At 33.8% G+C, this 21,038-nt stretch overlaps 1 protein-coding gene across 12 annotated transcripts in view; it reads right to left on the reverse strand.

Annotated features, from left to right (window-relative positions):
- The window catches only part of LOC111054844 (pleckstrin homology domain-containing family G member 5), a 322,094-nt gene that overhangs the window by 181,643 nt on the left and 119,413 nt on the right, over positions 1–21,038 (reverse strand). For 8 of the 12 annotated variants that reach the window (XR_005570947.1, XR_005570946.1, XM_039424915.1 and 5 more), the window contains exon 6: positions 2,649–2,702. The exons of 1 other annotated variant lie outside the window; for it this stretch is intronic. Coding sequence is in view for 9 of the 11 variants with exons in the window: in XM_039424915.1 (XP_039280849.1) it covers positions 2,649–2,702 (54 nt within the window). In the remaining 2 variants the exon portion in view is untranslated. Of the gene's footprint in view, positions 1–2,648; positions 2,703–20,122; positions 20,655–21,038 lie in introns of those variants that run through there. 3 more of the 12 variants (XM_039424919.1, XM_039424918.1, XM_039424920.1) reach the window with 3 other exon arrangements.

Below are 21,038 nucleotides of genomic sequence, written 5' to 3' on the forward strand. Positions count from 1 at the left end.
GAATCTTTTCTTTGAGAAATTCAGTTACAGGAGAGACTGCAAAACCAATTCCCTTTTGGGATGATCAGACTATAAAAAGATCATCCATCAGAGGAAGGATCTGGAAAATGCTTTTTCATTCCACATTTATATGTTTGGCAATCTTTTTTCTTGGAAAGATAAGCGAGAGTTTGTGGACATATATTGGATAATCAATGATTTTTCTCTCTAAACAAGAATGGATGTTTCTTAGCTTCAGGACAGTTTCGACCTATTGCTATTCTTACCTAAAATATGAATCTGGAATAATTGAGATACTTTGGTTGGGGCATATGATTCACATATTAGTATATAATTTACTAGTAGTTCTGTGAACAGTAGACCTCACGCAGTATTCTCATCCACAAGTACCAGATGACTGTCAAATGTTTTAAATGTTAACAAACTCAGTTCACGTTTGAATTTGTATTCCATAATTATAATATAATTCATTCAGTTCCGTGATGATCTGATGAAAATTAATTTTTTAGAATCAAAAATATTATAATTTCTCCAGCACTATTTAGTTCATTTGTTTTTATTTTTATTCACTTATTAAATTAGTTTTTTCGAATGTGAGAATATTGATACCGATGGGCACGCATAATAATACCATGACTGCAAAACAAAATTATGAAACCAAAGACCTTAAAGCTGCGATTAGACCAAATTTATTTTAAAAATGTTAATAACTCAATCCTTTTAGATTATATTAGATTGAACATAACACATGATGAACATATGTGTTTGTCAACTTCTGTTCAATCTAATAGAATCTATAAGGATTAGGTTATAACCATTTTGTTGATAACTTTGGTGTAAACCCAGCTTAAAGATGCATACCTCTTTAATGTCTTTGATTGAAACTATAGACCTTATACAAATACAGTAATAGACAGGCTTCTCCACACATCTGTGTAATCACTTGTCAGCTGATTTATGATGAATAATTCTATAGTCTGATTTCTACTCTAATATTGGCGTATGAAGGAGGCTCCTTTTTCCTTTTATATTTAAAGCAAAATTTCCAAAAACCTTGTATATACGTCGACGCGCAATTTAAAAAGGAACATACCTGTCAAATTTCATGAAAATCTTTCACCGCGTTTCGCCGTAAATGCGCAACATATAAATATGTAAACATATAAACAATTAAACATTAAGAGAAATGCCAAACCGTCGACTTGAATCTTAGACCTCATTTCGTTCGGTCAATTATTCTAATGCAAAAAATATATCGGTAAATATTAACTAAACCTACATTATATCAAAGTGAGCACCTCTCCAATTATTTTAATTGCATGACAATAAGGTAACTTCATTGCTAAGCTTTTCAAAAATAGAATTAAGAAAAAGATACCGTACATCACGACACGATTCATCAATTAGGAGCCCACGGGACCAATATTTTTTCCGCCCCGACTGTAGTAAAAGTTGTTTTCCTAGAACATATTTTAAAATTGTATAGCAGGCCTAATATCCTTTTTGCTTGGACACCATATCAAGACGTAACATCATATGTATTTTAATTATTTTAAAGGAATACTGGTTTGTTCGTAGCGATAATTTTAGAGACAAATAGTTCTAGCTGAAGAAGACAGAACTACAGTTATTATATAAAGAACTGTGGACAGAACTAATTTGAAACACTAACAAATATAGCAGTAGTATGTTAAACGTAGAATGCTTAACGTCCATAATAATAATTCAGTTAGCAGTCTCATTGGACGATGACTATTTGCACGTGACCATGACATTCTCAAGCAGCCTATTGGTAGTGAGCTATGAAGGCAAAATGGCGACTATTTAACCAATCGACCAATCAGACAGCTTCTTGGTTTTGGAGGCGTGGACTACGAATTCAGCCACATCTACATCAATTTCACGTTATTTCCCGGAAAAATTCATTCTTCTGAGGAATATTCAAGTATCCATCCCAGAAGTATATAATAAGTGGGTTATTTATTCATTACAAGAACAAAAAAGTTCAAATTTGATTCACAGAATCGGCTGAAGGCGATTCTTTCAGTGAGAGGTGGGTTTTTACCAAGACGCGTTTTTGTCCTGTTGGTTCAGAAGTTATTGTAAAGTTTTAGATCAATTGAAATATTTTTTGAAAGAGACTTGAACTATTACTGTATTATGAAATATTTACCAGTGAGCATAGAATATAATTTACATTACAATGCAATTACATTCTATACTCACTGATATTTCCTCGGAGATTTGTTTATCTGATAACTATTTTATTGGTTACGGCGAAATTATCACATTTCTTCCAACTTCAGAAGAGCTGAATGATGAAGGTGATTGGATTAAATCGAGAAATATTCACTGAATTCTCATTTGATATGAATGTTGCCTTGAAGAATTCGAAGAAAAAAAACTTTAGTAGCCCAATTGAGGCTACTTTGAAAACATAATCAGAAAATATAATGGTGAGAGAATTAAATCCTATTGAGCAAACAGGAGATATTGAAATAAACAGTACCATATAAACGTTAGCAACACTATTGTTACTAATTTTCTGGTTGTAGAGTATTTATACTACGAAGAATTTTATAGATTTGAATACTGTGCCCCCAATCGGAAAGCAAGATCAAACATCTTTACAAATCAAAACTACTTACCACGTAGAGTAACTGGAGTGAAGGTGGGTCATGGATGAGAGGTTTTTGATTTACCTGCAAGCAAAAATAAAATATTTAGTTTCAAAGCAAAATGAATTAGCACAATGGGAGTTGATCATCTCCATTGTCAAATATACAGAATCTATATTGTATTAAAGCTTATAAAAAGTAAATTCGATAAAAAAATCCAATCCAACAATGTTTTTTTACCATGTAGCTACTAGTAAACTAGAAATAGAACCAGCGGCTACAGTCATTGTAACGATTACTTAATTAATAATAATTACTATGTAGTTGTAGACAAATAGTAATTACTAAGTATTTAAACTACTGACAAATAATAGTAGAATTAAAAGAACTTCCGACTTGGAGGAGCAGAGAAAAGTAGTGATACAGCGGCCGCGATGTTGCCGTGCTAGAGCGGAAGGCATTCTGTGGTTTTCAACGCCTCATGATACATAGTTTCCTCTCTGAAAGCACTGCATAGACTGAACCTGATTGTAAACTTGGCTAACGCGCTACGTTCTATGACTCTATCCATCACTCTAATCGGCTGAGCTGGTTATCCATCTCACTGCTCCAAATCGGAGGTTGTTTTAATTCTACTATAGTCTACACTTGTTGTCAACAAGATTTACCTTGTTCGATAACTTATATATCTACCAAATATAATTCATTTCTCTCAATATTTTTAAATCGATTCAACCCAAGAAACTCGATTAATCAAACCTCGATATCTGGTTTGTTGGTTTCAACTTGGTGAAACGATCTCATGAGAATAGAGATTCGTTTCAAATAGTTGAAAACAATCTGGAAAACCAATAGTATTGAAAAGATTTATGAATTCAGGGCTACTTTCTTTTATTTATACTTTCGTTTATAAAACAGAATTATAGTACCCTTTGAAATTGATAAAATAATAGATTAAGAATACAAATTACAACAACTAGTAAAATTTAAATTATGTACAACTAGTAAGTGCAAATTTTTAGTGAGAGAACATGAATAACTCATGACATAACCAATAATCTTGAGTGTTGATAGAAAATGACATTGGGTAATACGGCAAGGCAGAACATCCGAAATGATCTCTATTCCAATAGAAGCCATAAGAATAAATAAATAAATAGCAACTAGTTTCAGTGTTCACACCATCGTCAGGTTATACTCTGACTTTATTCTATTTTATAAGTATTCAATAGGTTCATGAAAATCCCACATTCATAGTGTGTATTATGTGTATTCTTGCTCTTGGACTGGAAGTTTGACTTTTCCATAACTGCCAACGCAGTATGAATTGACAATGTCACCAGGAATGAGACAATACTCTGTAAATTGGCCATTATGTGCGGACCGCACAATTTCTCGGTTGCTCCTCGGTTCGTCAAAGCAGCTTGCGTTAAAAGGAAAAGCCGCTCACCATTGCTTTCCTCGACATGAAAGTGGTTCATTTTCCTAGTGAATCCGGCTGATAACAAGCAACATTTTCTAGTATCCAGACAAACAGAGAGGAAATGACGAACGCGTGTTACTGGATTTATAACAGGACTGAGAATAATATATTCAGATATAAGGTATAATTTCTCAGAAAAGCGGTGGAAGTCTCTACCAAAAGAATTCCTCGAGAAATATTATCTCAATGAACACAAAATTGTATTCAAAAGACGCCAGGAATCTCCTTTGTTCACAAGAGGCTTGGATTTTCTCTGCTTCGTACGTTACATGATTTTTTTATTACAGCCAGTCGGGAGAGAAATTAATTCTCTTCAAACTCCAAAGAATTTTTCCATGTATTGACTTACCATTAGAAAGTTGAATGTAATAGTTGAGAAATTTTATTTTACTCTTAATCATTACTGCAAGGAAAAACATGCAGTTGTACTAGAATTGTAGAAAATTTTATTCTCTACATGCTTTCTTTCAGTCTGAAACATGTCGTCAACCACTCCGTTTGTTTTGAAAATGGATAGTACTACGAAAAGAGGATGAATTCCTTGAAATCTTCAGCTTCTTTAAACTTTAAAAAAACTAAAGAAAGGTTCTTTCATAGTACTGATTAACTTATCAATTATGAGTATAACACATTAAGAAAGTATGATTTATAATATATTATACAATTTTAAGGTCTTGAAACGAACTAAAACTTTCATTTAAAATATTTTTCCGAAAAGCGAAAGCAACAAAATATAAAAATGATCAACCAGAAAATTAAACATTGTATGAAAATTATTTTTCAATGAATGTATATAGAGAATATGTTAATGGGTATTAATTATTGTAGATCAATTCATTCTTGAAAGAATAAATAAAATTCGGCTCGATAACTTAATTTAGAGCCATAATATTTACGAAACTCGTGCAGTTTCAAACATGGGGGGAGTCCAGGATTGGAAGCAAGCAGGGGGACTTTATGGTTTCAGGTTATGCTGTATGTATACCAACTCCCTGCAAAAGTTCAGCTTTCCCCTAATTTGTAGCGCAAGACCCTGTTTCTTGTATTCATTGACTGGGCTATCATATAAGTTATTGCAATCTATCTTTGATAATCTATACTATAATAAAGAAAAGAACTGACTAATACACCTACGGGATAGGAAAATTATGTTTGAACACGTCTGAACTACTGGACTGATTAACTTGAAATTTTGCATATAGATCCTATTATATTAAGCGAGCAATTTCTGTATTTATATATCTGGTTATTTATATATCTGGTTATTTTTATATCTGGTTATTTTTATAGCTGGCTGTTTTTATATCTTGTTATTTATGTTTAACGGATCTCAAAAACGGCTCTAACGATTTTCACGAAATTTGGAACATAGTAGGTTTATGAATTCGATTTCACTAGGTCTCATCCTAGGGAAAACTCGCTGAACGACATTGAAAGGATGATTATTCCTTGGCTGAAACAGCTGAGACTTTCATCATCTGTGGAAAGTAAAAAGTAAGCGAGTGATTCTGTGGAAAATCAAAATATCGCATACCCGAAATTCATAAGCTGACGTATAGCCAGCTGTAAAATATAAACACGATCATTTTAAAAAAATGTGTTCTTTTCATCAACAGAAATAACGAGCGAAGCTCGGTGCCCCGATATTTATTTATAATATATACAATTTTAAAGTTTAGTAACGAACTGAAACTTTCATCCAAAACATTTATTTGAAATGCGAAAGCGACAATATATAAAATGATTAGTAAGAAATTTGAGCATTGTATGAAAATTTTTTCCAATAAATTTATATAGGGGAATATGTTGATGGGCAATTATTGTAGATAAATTTATTCTTGAAAGAATAAAATGGAATTCGGCTCAATAACTTAATTAAGAGGCAAGATATTCACAAAACTCTTGCAGTTTGTTTATCAATAAATAGCTCAGGGGACCTTGAAACGTATATAAATTTAGAAATTGGGGTACGTTCATTTTTTTCGGAAAGCAATACTTTCCTTACCTATGATAATAGGGCAAGGAAAGTAAAAATAACTAGCGAAGCTCGGTGCCCCGATATTTCTTAATTAACTGAGGATGGTTATAGGCCTATTTTCAATTCTTTAATACTTCATTACGTCGAGTTTTCAGTTTGCCAAGTTCGTGATTGGACCCTTGCGGAGCACGGGTTACCTGCTAGTACATAATAAGATAATGAAACAGCTTTCCTATTTCAAGAATCCATTTCCAGTAACATATTATATTCACTAGTCGAAATGTATAATATGGTTTTTGTGAGGGAAAAACAAGGGAAGGAATCCGATTATTCCGATACTCCTTCGGAATGTAGGAGAAGGAACAATGCTCCACTATTCGACGGGTGTACTTACGAATTTTCATCACGAATTACAAAGTAAAATTGCAATCACCCTGGCAGGAGAGATGAAAGGAATGAAGCGTGCAAGAGAGGAATAATGGAAGAGCTCTTTTGCATCTCGTTTCGTCTTTTACTTGGAGTTGAATGGGTTATACCCTATCCCTAAACCGTACCCTATATTGCTTTCTTGCATATGAAGACTGGGATCATTCAGATGCGGTTCAGTTTATTCATACTCCATGAACGGAAGACCACGTCTCTTACCTCTATTAAGGCTGCAACTTTTTATTATGAAGACTATCAGGTAAACAGCTGGAGGGATTATCCTCACTGGAGGAAAACTTCAAGTCTTTTCATCATTCTTTTGGGAGAATGATGTGAAAAATAAATAAGATTAGTAGTTGAGCTGCTTGCTACCTTAAAGACCCTTATAGGGTCTATCTTCATCTGATGTTTTCATGAATACATTACCAATTTATTTATTTATACATTGATACATAGGTTACAATATCATTCTAAACTATGAATGATTGGGAAAGGAACAACAGACTTAAAGACCAGAACTGTTCCTTTCCCAAATTTAGATAGAAATTGTCCAAAAATAGGTTATGTTTACACTTATCAATTTACGTACTTATCAATGAATGAATTAGTAAAGCTTCTTGCAATAGTAGTAGAATTGGCAGTAGTAAAATAGCCTTTATTGACAAAATTGGAGTGAACAATGCAATACAACAATACAATAATATAGGTCGGTGCGCATGCACGAGTTGGAAAAGTATCTCGGGATGTAGCTCTACATACTTTAAAGTTTTAAGATATTTGTTGAATTTTTCGAAAAGTTATATTGGTGTTAATACGTACCGTGTTGAGGTGGTCTACTGAGATGATATTTTTCCACAATCTGCGCGTTTCAAACCCGGAATTGTATCTATTTTTTTCTGCATGGAGTAAGGTTTTTGTACAACAAAGTCAAATGTTTTTCAGACTTTGTCTAGCAGTTGTGCCACTCTGATACATCAAACCAGAAGTTACTGTCATTGCACTGGAGATACAAGTAAGACCTAGATTGCAGGAAAACTCCCAGTATATCATAGATTATCTATACTATAATAAAGAGAAGAACTGGCTTATACACACGTACAGGATAGGAAAATTATGTTTGACGCATCTCGTTTGAACTACTGGACTGATTAACTTGAAATTTCGCATATCAATTCTTAATTGACCGAGGATGGTTATAGGCCTATTTTCAATTCTTCAAGATTCCATTACGTCAAGTATTAAATTAGATCCTTGCGGAGCACGGGTTAGCTGCTAGTCAAGAATAACCTAACATCAAACGCGATTGAATGTGAAGTCATCAACAAACAGCAGAGGCGAGGCGTCCGGTCATCTCTGGATTCGCCGATGACTGGACAGAAATTGATATGTAATGTGAATATTATTAAATTGAAAATATTCAAAATAAATACAAAAAAGGTGAAGAAACAATTATTGCGAGCGCGCCAAGCTTGAATAAAGTAGACTACTACATCATCAGTTGTTCCATCCGCATCCGTTCAATGTGATTCTCAAAAATATGCGATTCCAGTACTGCTATTTAACATTGGTTACCACCACTCTTCTGCATCATCCCTCTCCCTCTCACCGTAAACGATGGTGGAGTAAACGATCAAAGACATCACTATTTTCTGCTGTTCCGCGCCAGTGATGCAAACCGTACGATAATTATTTTAAATATAAAGAAAATAAAAATCTCAGTACCCTTTTTTTAAAATATTCTATCACAACATGTTTCGGTCATTTATGCCATTTTCAAGTAAATTTTTATTTTCTTTATATTTATATTACAAGTAGCCCTATACAGGAAAGAGATAGATAATTATTTTGTTTGCAATTTGTTATTGTTAATTATTTTTATTATTTCTTCTATGGTTGGTTTTGAAGCATCTAAATTTAAAAATCTACTTTGTGAAAATAATTAAGAACTGAAAATTTAGTGAAGTGAACAACTACAAGACTTAACCTATTTCGGATTATGTGTAACCTTATTGGAGAGGAATAGCACAAGGTTACCTTATTTTTTTCTCCCTGTCATTTTTAATGATGAATTCAATAAAGAATAAAGAATTTCATATCAATTTTTTAAATTAATTTGAGGGCCAGTTTCCGAGCTTGAGATTTAGATTCTAGACTTTTAAACTCTAGGATTTTGAATAGTAAGCTTATCTTATACTAGATGTCATCTTTCTCTCGATAAATAATTGTCCAAAATTGAATTGAATTGAATTGAATTGAATTTATTGCCAAAATTACAAATACATATTTGTACAATATTAATTACAAGAGTATACAATACAAATAGACATTGATTTTGACTTGAGTACAACAATATTATCAATGTAATATTCGGCACTGCCAACATAAGAAACCTTGTGTGTTGCCAGTGATTTGCGGTTAACTTATTCTGCTTCAAGTACTTTATATACAATTCAAATTGCATAATGTTAAAGAAAGTATTACAGTAATTTACAAAAATCGCAAAAGCTTGGAAAAAAACAAAACTTAAGAATTCTACATATTATATGATAAAGTGATATCCAATTAATTATTGTGACGTCTTGAGGCCATCATGACAGTTAATCTTTCAAAAAGAGAAAATAAATACAATAAAACTAATCTCCTGCAAGATACGTGGGACAATTACATACCTGGTTCAAGAACCTGAAACTGAAATACCATCGTTCACAGTTTCTAGTAACAATGCTTGTTGGGTACAATACTATACTTCATACAACTATTTTGAAGAATATATTCTGCTCAATCCAATATTCTATACTTTTAAGTAAAATACCTGAGTATTACGTATTAAGTAAAATACTTTTAAGTAAAATACCTTCATACAACTATTTTGAAGAATATATTCTGCTCAATCCAATATTCTATACTTTTAAGTAAAATACCTGAGATTTTTTATCTATAAAATCGTTTGGAATCTTATTTATAATGTAGTTACAATAATATGTAAATTGGTGCCTGCATATGGTTAGCTTGATGAGTTCTGTGTTAAATCTATTGTTAGGACGTGTATTATGGGGTGAAATATGAGTAGCAAAATTCGATTTATTCTTATTAATATAGAGTATTATGTTTTTCATATAATTCTGTCTCATTGAAACATTATCTTTGAAGTAGGAGAGAGGGTGCAGCTCTCATTCAAACTCATTCAACCATAAATTGAAAAGACAGAAGAAATTTCAGCTATGAATGAGCTGCTTATCATGTCAATCCATACGAGTAGCGGTATCAGCCGCATCACATCTTATTACAATATTTCCATTGCAGAGTATGATGGAACGGGATGATTAATCGGCTGCAATGATACTCCTCCAGAAAAATGCTCTATCGAGCTCGAACAGGTAATACCTCAGTCGTTCTGTAATTTATTACTGAATATCAGTTGCCTTCCATAAATCTCCGATATGAAAAGAGTTAATTCATTCACAAGAAATAGGCAGAATATGATAATATATCTCATATCACGCTGTATCAATGATTATAAATTGAACTCGCCTAGAGCATTTTGTCACGGAAGTCTTACTGAATCAATATGACACTTAATAAACGCATCCATATTAAGAATCATGATAATTTTAGAATTTTAATAACAATACAGAATATGATAATATATCTCATACCACGCTGAATCAATGATTATAAATTAAACTCACCTACAAAATTTTGTCACGAAAGTCTTACTGAATCAATATGGCACTTAATAAACGCATCCATATTATGAAAAATTATATCCATATTATGAAATCATGAAAAATTATAGAAATTTTCTTAACAATACATAAAGAAGCTGATAGGCTTTCCTCCAAATCCTCTCTTCTGTCAATTCAAGTCCAAGGAGAGGATATTTTTTACTTGAAAAAAGAGTCTTTATTCTTTTAAGCTTTCAAATTCAGTTGGAGGCAATAAAGTGTATATCACCGTTAGTAAGGTATTCTTGTTATCAGGTGAAAAAGAGTAGGTTTTAGAAAACATTTATTGAGTTTCTGAAATCCATTGCTATTTAAGATCGTACAGGACATTAATGAATTCATCACACAGTAATTTTCGAATAGTTCACACATACAGCATGCATATTCTCAGATGATTCTAACTCCAAAAAGCTACAGTATTTTTACTTTCCTTGCCCTATTACCATGGGTAAGGAAAGTATTTTTTCCGGAAAAATCAAGGTACCCCAATTTCTAAATTTCTATACGTTTCAAGGTCGCCTGAGTCCAAAAAAGTGGTTTTTGGGTGTGTGTGTGTGTGTGTGTGTGTGTGTGTGTGTGTGTGTGTGTGTGTGTGTGTGTGTGTGTGAGTGTGTGTGTGAGTGTGTGTGTGAGTGTGTGTGTGTGTGTGTGTGTGTGTGTGTGTGTGTGTGTGTGTGTGTGTGTGTGTGTGTGTGTGTGGAATGACTTTTTGGAAATTTGGAAATTAAGAACCTTACACTATAAGGATCCCACACGAACAATTTCAATCAATGCAATTCAAGATGGCGGATTTTCTCGAAAATGGCTCCAACGATTTTGATCAAATTCATACCTAAAATAGTCATTGATAAGCTATATCATCTGCCACAAGTCCCATATCTGTAAAAAAATTTCAGGTGCTCCGCCCCATCTATGCAAAGTTTGATTTTAGGTTTCCAATTATCAGGGCTCAGATATAATTTAAACAAAAAATTTCGAGTGGAAAAGATTCAGCAAGAAAATCTCTTCAATTAATGTCAAGTAACATATTCACCTAAAATTGAAAATAAGCTTGAAATTTGAGAAAATGTGAAAAACTTGTGTTGCCAAACTGTTGGCAACTGTTGATTCTATTAAATGGCATTCTGAATAAATGAGTAGACCAATTTTCCCGATATTTCTTCAGGTTCTACATTCAATTCAGCTCTTATGTTGCCATTCCTTATTTTATCCAGTCTACTACAACCTTTGACCGCTCGTAAAAATCTCATTTCAGCAGCTTGTATACGAGATTCAGTTTGTCTGTTTAAAACCCATGCCTCGCTACCGTATATTATTAACGGTATTGTTATATACAGTATTTTTGTTTATTGTGTTTTTTTTCTTGGTGAGGATGATAGCTTATTCGCTTTACACTTGTAATGGTGTGATGGGAAGATTTTATTATTAATTTTTCACACAAAATCTTGATCGTGTAATGAATAATTATAAGAGATAAGAGGACGTACTGCTTTAGATAGGTTCTTAACTACAGGGAAGTAAAATTCACAGTGAAAAATCTTCCATTAAGCGGAGTCGGCTCAGCCGTACTACCGGAGCAGCATTATATGCTTAATATGGAGTTCAGAGCTAAAGGTGCGTGCAGACTTATGCACCACGAACAATCCTATTATATATTCTTACTGTTTCTTGATGTTTGTGATTTTACTGTTTCTGTACAAATACAGATACTAGTAGTTCTGTGAACAGTAGACCTCGCGCAGTTATAACGACGTCCCAAACCATAAGAACATCCACACTGATACACTAACTATTTATTTGATCAGATCATGCTTACACAAGATTTAATTATCATATAACGCTTTCCGGAATTTAGCGAGAAAACCAGGCGCCCAGACGAGCTGTTATAAGTTCTTTGCATCCTATTATTTAATAGTGCATAAAAATTGCATGCAATGAGGCATGCAATTTATAGTCTACACAGCAGCTAATTTTTTACCAAGTTACATTGAGATATTGGATTGCATGCGTCACGGCATGCAATTTATAGTCAACTCGACAGCTGATTTATGATGAATAATTCTATAGTCTGATTTTCACTCTAATATTGACGTATGAAGGAGGCTCCTTTTTCCTTTCATATTATCCTTGAAATGCAAAATTTCCAAAAACCTTGTATATACGTCGACGCGCAATTTAAAAAGGAACATACCTGTCAAATATAATGAAATCTATTACCGCGTTTCGCCGTAAGTGCGCAACATATAAACATATAAACATTTAACATTTAAACATTAAGAGAAATGCCAAACCGTCGACTTGAATCTAAAGCTGCGTACACATATTCGCGCTTCCAACCCGCACCGAGCACGCTCCTCCCTCGTACCGCCCTCGTACCACCATCGAACCACAGTCGCTCCGCCCACGCACCCATCATGAACGTTACGGAAGATGTTAGATCTTCTTGCATTCCCCGGTCGAACCACTGTTGCTCGCCGGTCGATCATCAATCGCTTTGCTGGAGTGACGTTCGGTTGCGGAGCAGAGCGAAAGTCTGTACGCACCTTTAGACCTCACTTCGCTCGGTCAATAAGAATAGCATCAGCAGGCACATGTATTGTATCTTATCTGAGCGATTAGATAGCCAAACTTTTCCCTAAATTATGAAACTGAATATGGTGCGGTGTTGAAAGAGAAGAAGGCTACTTGGGAAAGTGATCATAAGTACCAGAGCATTAGATTAACATCACATATGGAGTGGAGGGGCAAGAGGAAAGGAGTGAGGCAATCTAGTGAAGGAAGTAGCACTTATCATGGAAGAGGGCGCATGCATTGCAGGGCAACCAGCTTACTTAGCTGATGACGTAGCTCCAACTCCAATTTCCCTTCGGCCAAGATTGTAGCTTAATCTAGCAGTCGCGGAAACTTACTTTGCCGAGATTCGCTAAATCGACAACAGCTCACCCGCTGAGACTATAAATTAATTTCCTCAGCAGCATACAGTTGATTTAGTGGAGTTGAACAATAATAATCGTGTTAGTGGCATGATTACAATCTACTGAGCACCGTGCACATTTCGAAGTAGTTGCTGTTCCAAACTTATAACGAGCAGTTTAATGAGACTAGGATGATAATCAATATCCGATCAATGCACAGTATCCCATCAAATGTAAGTTTGAGAACAGTATATTTCTTTTAGTGGAGGAGCAAAGTTTGAAAAGGGCAGAAACGCTTGTTTAGGTAATGTCTCAATGCCACCATGAACGAAATAATTATGGAGGTTGTTGTATGAGGCTTGATAAATGCGATAATGTGGAAGATTTCGTATGAATTCCAGTTGCCCTGCTAAAACGAAGCCCTATGGGTATTTGTTGGCTGTTAATTGAGATGTGAAATTTGCGTACTTTATGTACAATGAACTGAAAAATTGAATGAAACCGTTTCTGTAAGGTTTGAAGCAGATTTACTATGTTAGATTTACAATAAACGCAAAATATTTCTTATCAGAACTTGTAGAAAATTCAATTTTGAAAAGAATGATGTAAAATAATTCTATAAAAGACAAACGCGACCTTTAAAAAATAATCCTCAATTACATACAAAACGCATGAAAAATAGACAAAATCTGTTAAGCTTTCTTTTCATGCGTTTTCTATGTAATTAAAGATTATTTTTTTAAAGGTTGCGTTTGTCTTTTATAGATTTATTTTACTTTTTGTGTAGTTGAGAAGTTGATATTGTGGTAAATATTCAATAAATCAGTGGTTTTTTGACAATTTCTTAGTCTTTTTCATTCAAGATTTATTTTACATCATTCTTTACAAAATTGAATTTTCTACAAGTTGTGAGAAGAAATATTCTGTGTTTATTGTACATCTAACATAGTAAATCTGCTTCAAACCTTAAATGAACTTGTTTTTTGGGACCAAGTTTCGCGTACCTCGTCACATATTAAAAATTACTGTAGCTACAGGTCTGGAAACAGTTTCATTCAATTTTTCAGTTTATTTTACATAAAGTACTCTGAATTTTACATCTTAACAGCCAACAAATACCCGTAGGGCTTCGTTTCAGCAGGGGAACTGAAATTCATACGAAATCTTTCATCCTGCATAACTTGGTAACTAAGCATTTTCAGACCTATGTTAATTGGAACTTTTTTCTTCTTTTGATGTGTGGAATCACACCCTGACTTATGATCACCTTTTCTCAGAACACTCTGTATATTATGGCCTTTGATATTTTGAATTAACAATAGAATAGAATAATAAGTTGGATTACATAAAAAAACGAAGTAATAAGAACCGAACTGAATGTAGAGTCTTTATTGCAAATATTGAAGAAAAGTGGGGAAGACTGGTCCAGCCATCTACTTCGTATGCCAGCAAATAGACTTCCAATTCAAGTTTGGCACTACAAACCCGATGGGAGAAGAGGCGTCGGACGACCGATGAAGAAATGGATGCCGGAACAGGCCAACAGAGCCTAATCCTTGAATGACGATGATGATGATGACAATAGAATAATAAGTGGAAATAATGGAAGTGAAAAACGCGAGAAAGATGTTACAGTTTTTCAAGTGAATTGATCTCAAACGAACTATATAATGAATCAACCAATTTATTATTTTTCTCCTAATTATTCTCATGATATGTGTAACTGTAAAAATGAAGAATAATTCCTGAAAAAGTTTTATCGTTGTGACGCTTCCCACTATACGGAATTCTCCATGTTTCCAGAGCTTTCTACAATTTATTATTTGAATGACTGTAGATAACATTGTCATTCACCAAAGCCCTTTGAATAGCATCCATTCTCCACTGGTGTTCACGTGAATACAAATTTGTAGCATAATAGTATGCATACAAAATATCGTCAAATTTTGCTGCTACTACTTCCCTTTTACTGCCTCATTTTGAAGCAGTGATATTCAGCGCATGCTACAGATTTATGCTGGACGAACATTCAACCAGACGAGAAGTTTATTACATCATTTCCCTAGAGTTTATTTCAAGTATTCATACAACAAGGCAAGACATAGTATTCGTTATTTTTGTATTCTTTTAGAAGAAAGTAGGCTACTCTCGAAGGGGTTGCCGTTCATATTACTGTGTGAGAAATATGATTGTGTTATGCAAATTATCAAGATTCTGGTTTCTCAATGAGCACTATTCACACCTACTCATCGATAATAGTTATTTGTATATCTAGAGTGAAAAGTACGACTTTTTCTCCCTGTGGCAACAATTTTCCCGAGGGAGAAATAGTTATTTGTGCATCTAGGGACTAAAGTGCAACTTTTTCTCCCTGAGGGAAACTGTTGTCGCCCGATGGCGTAGCCGAGGGCGACAATTTCCCTGAGGGAGAATAAGTACTTTAGTCCCGTGATGCACACAACATTTTTCCTCCACCTACACCAATACCTATAACAATGAATAATTTTACTACATCTTCACGCTTTCACACTATTTTTTTAAAAACAAAATTTAGCTCACCTCTGATAATAATTTGTTGATAGTTGCTAGTTGATAGTTGATAGTTTATAGTTTCCTTATGAGTCACAAAATTCCATGTCGCGTATTAACTATTATATATAGATAGTTTATAGTTTATAGTATAGATGATGATTGTTAGATGAGAGTTAGCTCTATTGTTAGCTCTATTTCGATTGTTAGGTTATGTTCAACCGTTGGTGGATATGAAAAAGTACACACCTCTAACGTCATCGGCATCTCTCGTAGAGATTCCGATGACGTTAGAGGTGTGTACTTTTTCATATCCACCAACGGTTGAACATAACCTAACAATCGAAATAGAGCTACTTATTTCCTAGAGCTAAAATATTCCAAAGATCAAAATAGAGCTCTTTTACTTTTCCTCTACCGACCACGACAGTGTTGCCACATTCCTCATTCTTCAATCGCGGCGTTGTCGGACTTCTTCCCATGTTAATCTTATGGGTTTATTTTTACTCCCTTGGGAGTAAAAGTGATCACTTTTCCCGCTGGGAATTATTTTTAGTCCCATGGGAGGAAAAGTAGTACTTTAGTATTCGATTCCAGGGTGTAAAATGAGACTTTTGATAGTAGGTGGAGGAAAACGTATTTTTCGCTCGTGATGTACACAACATTTTTCCTCCATCTACATTTTTTTATAGAAACTGCAAATAATATCATTTTAATAACTTACGTATTGGTGACAATGTTTCCTAACAACATAACCTAAAATCTGAAACCTAAAAACCGGTTGTCTGATTGGCACTGCCGATTGCGCTATCTATCGGCAAAAGTTGTAACAATATCAGATGGGCGTCTACCAAAAATGGGTGACTCCAGATCACGCGGTTCAGATTTGAATTGCAGATCAAAAATATTTGTTGGCTGGTATTTTGAATAGAATAAAATATTTTTAAAATTGTATAAATTTTTATCGTCTACTAATATTAAGAATATAATATCATACAAACATATATTTCATGAGTTGATCAAATTTCTGGTTGTGGTATTGAATTCAGTTGACTCAATGACAGACACCTCTTTATGCTTTCTCATCTGAGCTTAGACCTTCTTACCTATTACAATATAAGTTTTAAAATAGAGATGCTTCCCATGTTATTTAAATGGAGTCACTTTTCCTCCCAAAGGAGTTTTTCTGTTTTTTACTACCGAGAGCGAAAAAGTGACACTTTAGTATTATTTTTCAGGGAGTAAAGTCAGTACTTTAGACAGTAGGTGGAGGAAAAGAATTTTGTAGGCGCCAATAGTTCAATTCTAGTCATCTATAGAATAGATACCATATTCTGATGAATCATATACTGTACTATTAAACGAGCAATTTCTGTGTATATGTTGAGATGTTATGTTCATATATATCTGTATGTGACCGGATCTCGAAAACGGCTCCAACGATCCTCACGAAATTTGGTACAAAGTAGGTTTATGATATGAAAATTCGATTGCACTAGGTCTCAACCCTGGGATAACTCGCTGAAGGACATTAAAAGGATAAAATACGTCCTTACAATAGGCAGTAAACAGCTGGAAATTTTGTCGTCTGTCCATGCCGTAATGGAAGTGAGTGAGCGAGTGCATGAGTGGGTTATTCCTCAGCTGATCTCACAAGAAGAATAATTCAGCAAGAAAAATTTTTTTTTTATTTATCTTTTTTTTAGGAAACATGTTTACTTCAGAAAGTCCAAAATAGTAACTAAATGCTGTTAGTGTAGAATAGTACATAGTATATTAACAAATATTGTAGCAAACATAGTGTAACATTCTAAATAGAATTCATAGTATATCTATTTGTAATTGATGATGTGTTTGTTTTTTCAAGTGTGAATAAATTGTTATTTTGGTGAGTGATAGTAGCTTAATCTAGATTTTGATTTGGACTGTAGTATAAATTTGAAAAGGGACAGTTTGGGGCATAAGCCTGTTATGCCTACTCATATAACTGTAAAAATAATTGTACAACTGAGGAAATGAAATATAAACTATAAATTCCATCTTCCGTTACAATTTTTTTATGCTTTTACACTCCAGAGCGATGCTCGGTCCCTGGATATTGTAAATTGAAGAGAAGGATAACGAAATTACGAACAACACCAGCATTGGGGATTTAGTAGGCCTACACATATCCAGTACTCGCTCTCACATCTCATCTATCCCATCACAAATCAAGCTGGAATCAGAGGATGATAAGGAAGGTGGACGCTATTGTGAGCTGATAAGCACCAATGGCGGATTACACTAGCTATAATGTGCCAACGTGGCGATTATGTGTGTTTCATCAATTGAAACTGATCAATTAAGGTTCGTACAGATATACGCGCCGCGAACATGAGCAATTCACTTTTAATCAGCTGATTATATCTGTATTTTTACAGAAACGGTAAGATACAGATATAAAAAGCTTGGAATCAGCTGATTAAAAGTGAATTGCTCATGTTCGCGGCGCGTAAATATGTACGCACCTTAACACATACACACACAAATCGATATTCGGACATAAGATTTTTTGCCGATTTTATAAATTCTACCAAATTCAATTGAACTTGACAAACACATGATCACATAATAATATCTTTGTCCTTATGTTTAATCTAATAGAATTTATAAGGACGGCATAAAATTATACGTCCAAAAATCTATGTGTGTGTAACTATCCTAACTATACTGGACTTACATTATTTGGCAACAGTCGGGTGAGATCAATAAAAATATTTATTCATCCCCGACAAATAAAGTAAAAATTCAGTCACATTTCATGGTTTTTGTACATTCTATTCACTATTCATTGTAAATTTAATTGATAATTCTAAGATATTCGATTATCCATTCCCTTTCAAGAGAAATTAACATGAAGTGGATTCTTAGACGAAATCAAACTAGAATAGAAGTATCCACATATTGAGGATGCTCACTAGTGGATATGTTGTCAACTTCATCAATCAAGACTGAAATGAAATTACACCATTGTAATACACAACATAAATATGAAAGAAAATAGAATTTCAGTTATATCTACTGAATTAACACTCCACTATAAAATATATATTCTGAAATCAAGGCTTGTCACAACTGGAAAAATATCTCATTCATTGCTTCAAGTATCAAATTCATCCACGAAATTGAACAAGAATATTGAGGATGCTCAATAGTGGATAACTTCATCATTCAAGACTGAAATGAAATTACGCCACTGTAGAATACAACATAAATATGAAAGAAAATAGAATTTCAGTTTTATCTACTGAATTAACACTACACTATAAAATATGTATATTCTGAAATCGAGGCTTGTAATAACTGGAAATTGAATTGAATTTATTTATTTCGCCAAAAAAGCACATTACATCATTAAAACAAAATGAAAATTTAAATATACAAAACAGAAACAAAATTATAAATTATACTAAATACTTATGTACAATAGATTAAGTAAATAACTTAATAAATAAACTTGACATAGTACAGTAGTAGAAGTAAAATGAAATGTTCAGTTAACTTCATTGTAAAAGCAATTTTTCCTTTTTGGCACTGCCAACATAAGTAACGCTTGTGTGTTGGCAGTGAGTTGTAGTTCATTTACACTATTTGCTATGCAGTGACAATGATTTCGAAATACGAAAGTACATAAAAGGAGATGTAAAAATAAAAAGAAAAGAGGAAAAGTTAGCTGAAAGTCGATGTAGGGAGGCCACCATGATTTTAAATCGATATCATACATTGCTTCAAGTATAAATACAAATATAAATCGATGTACCATTTTTAAAATTACTTAATAACGACATGTTTTGGCTATATAATGCAATTATCAAGTGATTGGAAGATTAATAAAATAATAATGGTGATAATGGCATTATATAGCCAAAACATGTCGTGATTAAATAATTTTAAAAAGGGCACTTTTAAAAAGATTCGCCTGAGGGATTTATATTTTTATTTATATTCAAAAGCAGCCCTAAAGAAAAATGGCAATTGCTTCAAGTATACGACTACAGCCTAAGCTTAAATAATAGAACACTTAATACAGTATATGTTCGTATTATGATAACTTTGATAGAAGGCAGATTATATTATTCTACACAAAGATTTTAAAGCTTTGAAGCTCATTTTCTTTAAAGTAGCCTTTTTACTTTCCTTGCCCTATTACCATAGGTAAAGGAAGTATTGTTTTCCAAAAAAAATAAGGTACCCAATTTCAAGTTTTCTATACGTTTCAAGATCCCTGAGTCCAAAAACATGAATTTTGTATTTGAACCTTATATTCAGAGAGTAGGCCTATTAAAAGTAGAATTACATCTTACTTCTGCTTGTAGTGCTTAACAACACGGATGCAAATAAAATAAACATATTTGGAAAAAGTTGACTAAATTTCAATCCGAACACTCGATATTGTGTTAAATGCTTACCTGCATTTTCCCAGGTGGTGATACGACGAGAAATATGCGCATAGTGGCCCTGAGGAAGGTCTCGCGCCTGAGGGCGGCCGTACTCGTGTCGAGTGTCATGGCGGCGGTTGGGTTAGGGGCTGGGAGGGGCCACCCACCCCCTGCACCGGCTTCAGCGGGCCCCCAAACAGCTGACGCTGCAGGTTCCAGCTAGAGGCGATAGCTTTCCGTTCCAGCAAACTCTCTCAAACAACAGCATCATTGAACGCGTGGGGTGATCTCGCCGATTAACGTCCAAAAATCACCCAATATTTACCAAAAATGGGCAACTATCGATGATCGGTTAACATTGTCTTTGGGTTAATCAAGTTCCTATCCACAGCTCGTTTGTTGGAGTTATTACTTAATACACTTTATTTTTCACAGCTTCAACTACACAGATCAGTGTAGTCCTGGTTTAAAAAGCGTACTAATTTTGAAAAGGTGAGAAGAAATTGCATTTCATTTCGAGAGGTTATTTTATGTTATTGAGTTATTCACTTCATTAAATTTAGCACAGCTTCAACTGGACAGATCAGTCTAGCCCTAGTTTGAAAAGCTTAGTCAATTTTGAAATGGTGAGCAGAAATTGAAATTAATTTTATGTCAAGGGGTTATTCTATGTTATTGAGTTATTACTAAGTTATTAGCTATGTTATTGAGTTATTACTATGTTATTGAGCTATTTCACTTCATTTAGCACAGATTCAACTGCACAGTTTAAAAAGCTTAATCAATTTTGAAATGGTCAAAAGAAATTCTATTTAATTCTATAATGAGGGGTCAGGTTTCTCATCGAGTGTTATTGAATCGATGTTCAAGCGATCCTATTTAATGCAACTATTTGCCATATATCTGAATTTTCTATACGAAGCATGAAATCAAATCAGAGATGAGA

Source organism: Nilaparvata lugens, chromosome 3, assembly GCF_014356525.2.
Source record: "Nilaparvata lugens isolate BPH chromosome 3, ASM1435652v1, whole genome shotgun sequence".
Lineage (NCBI taxonomy): Eukaryota > Metazoa > Arthropoda > Insecta > Hemiptera > Delphacidae > Nilaparvata > Nilaparvata lugens.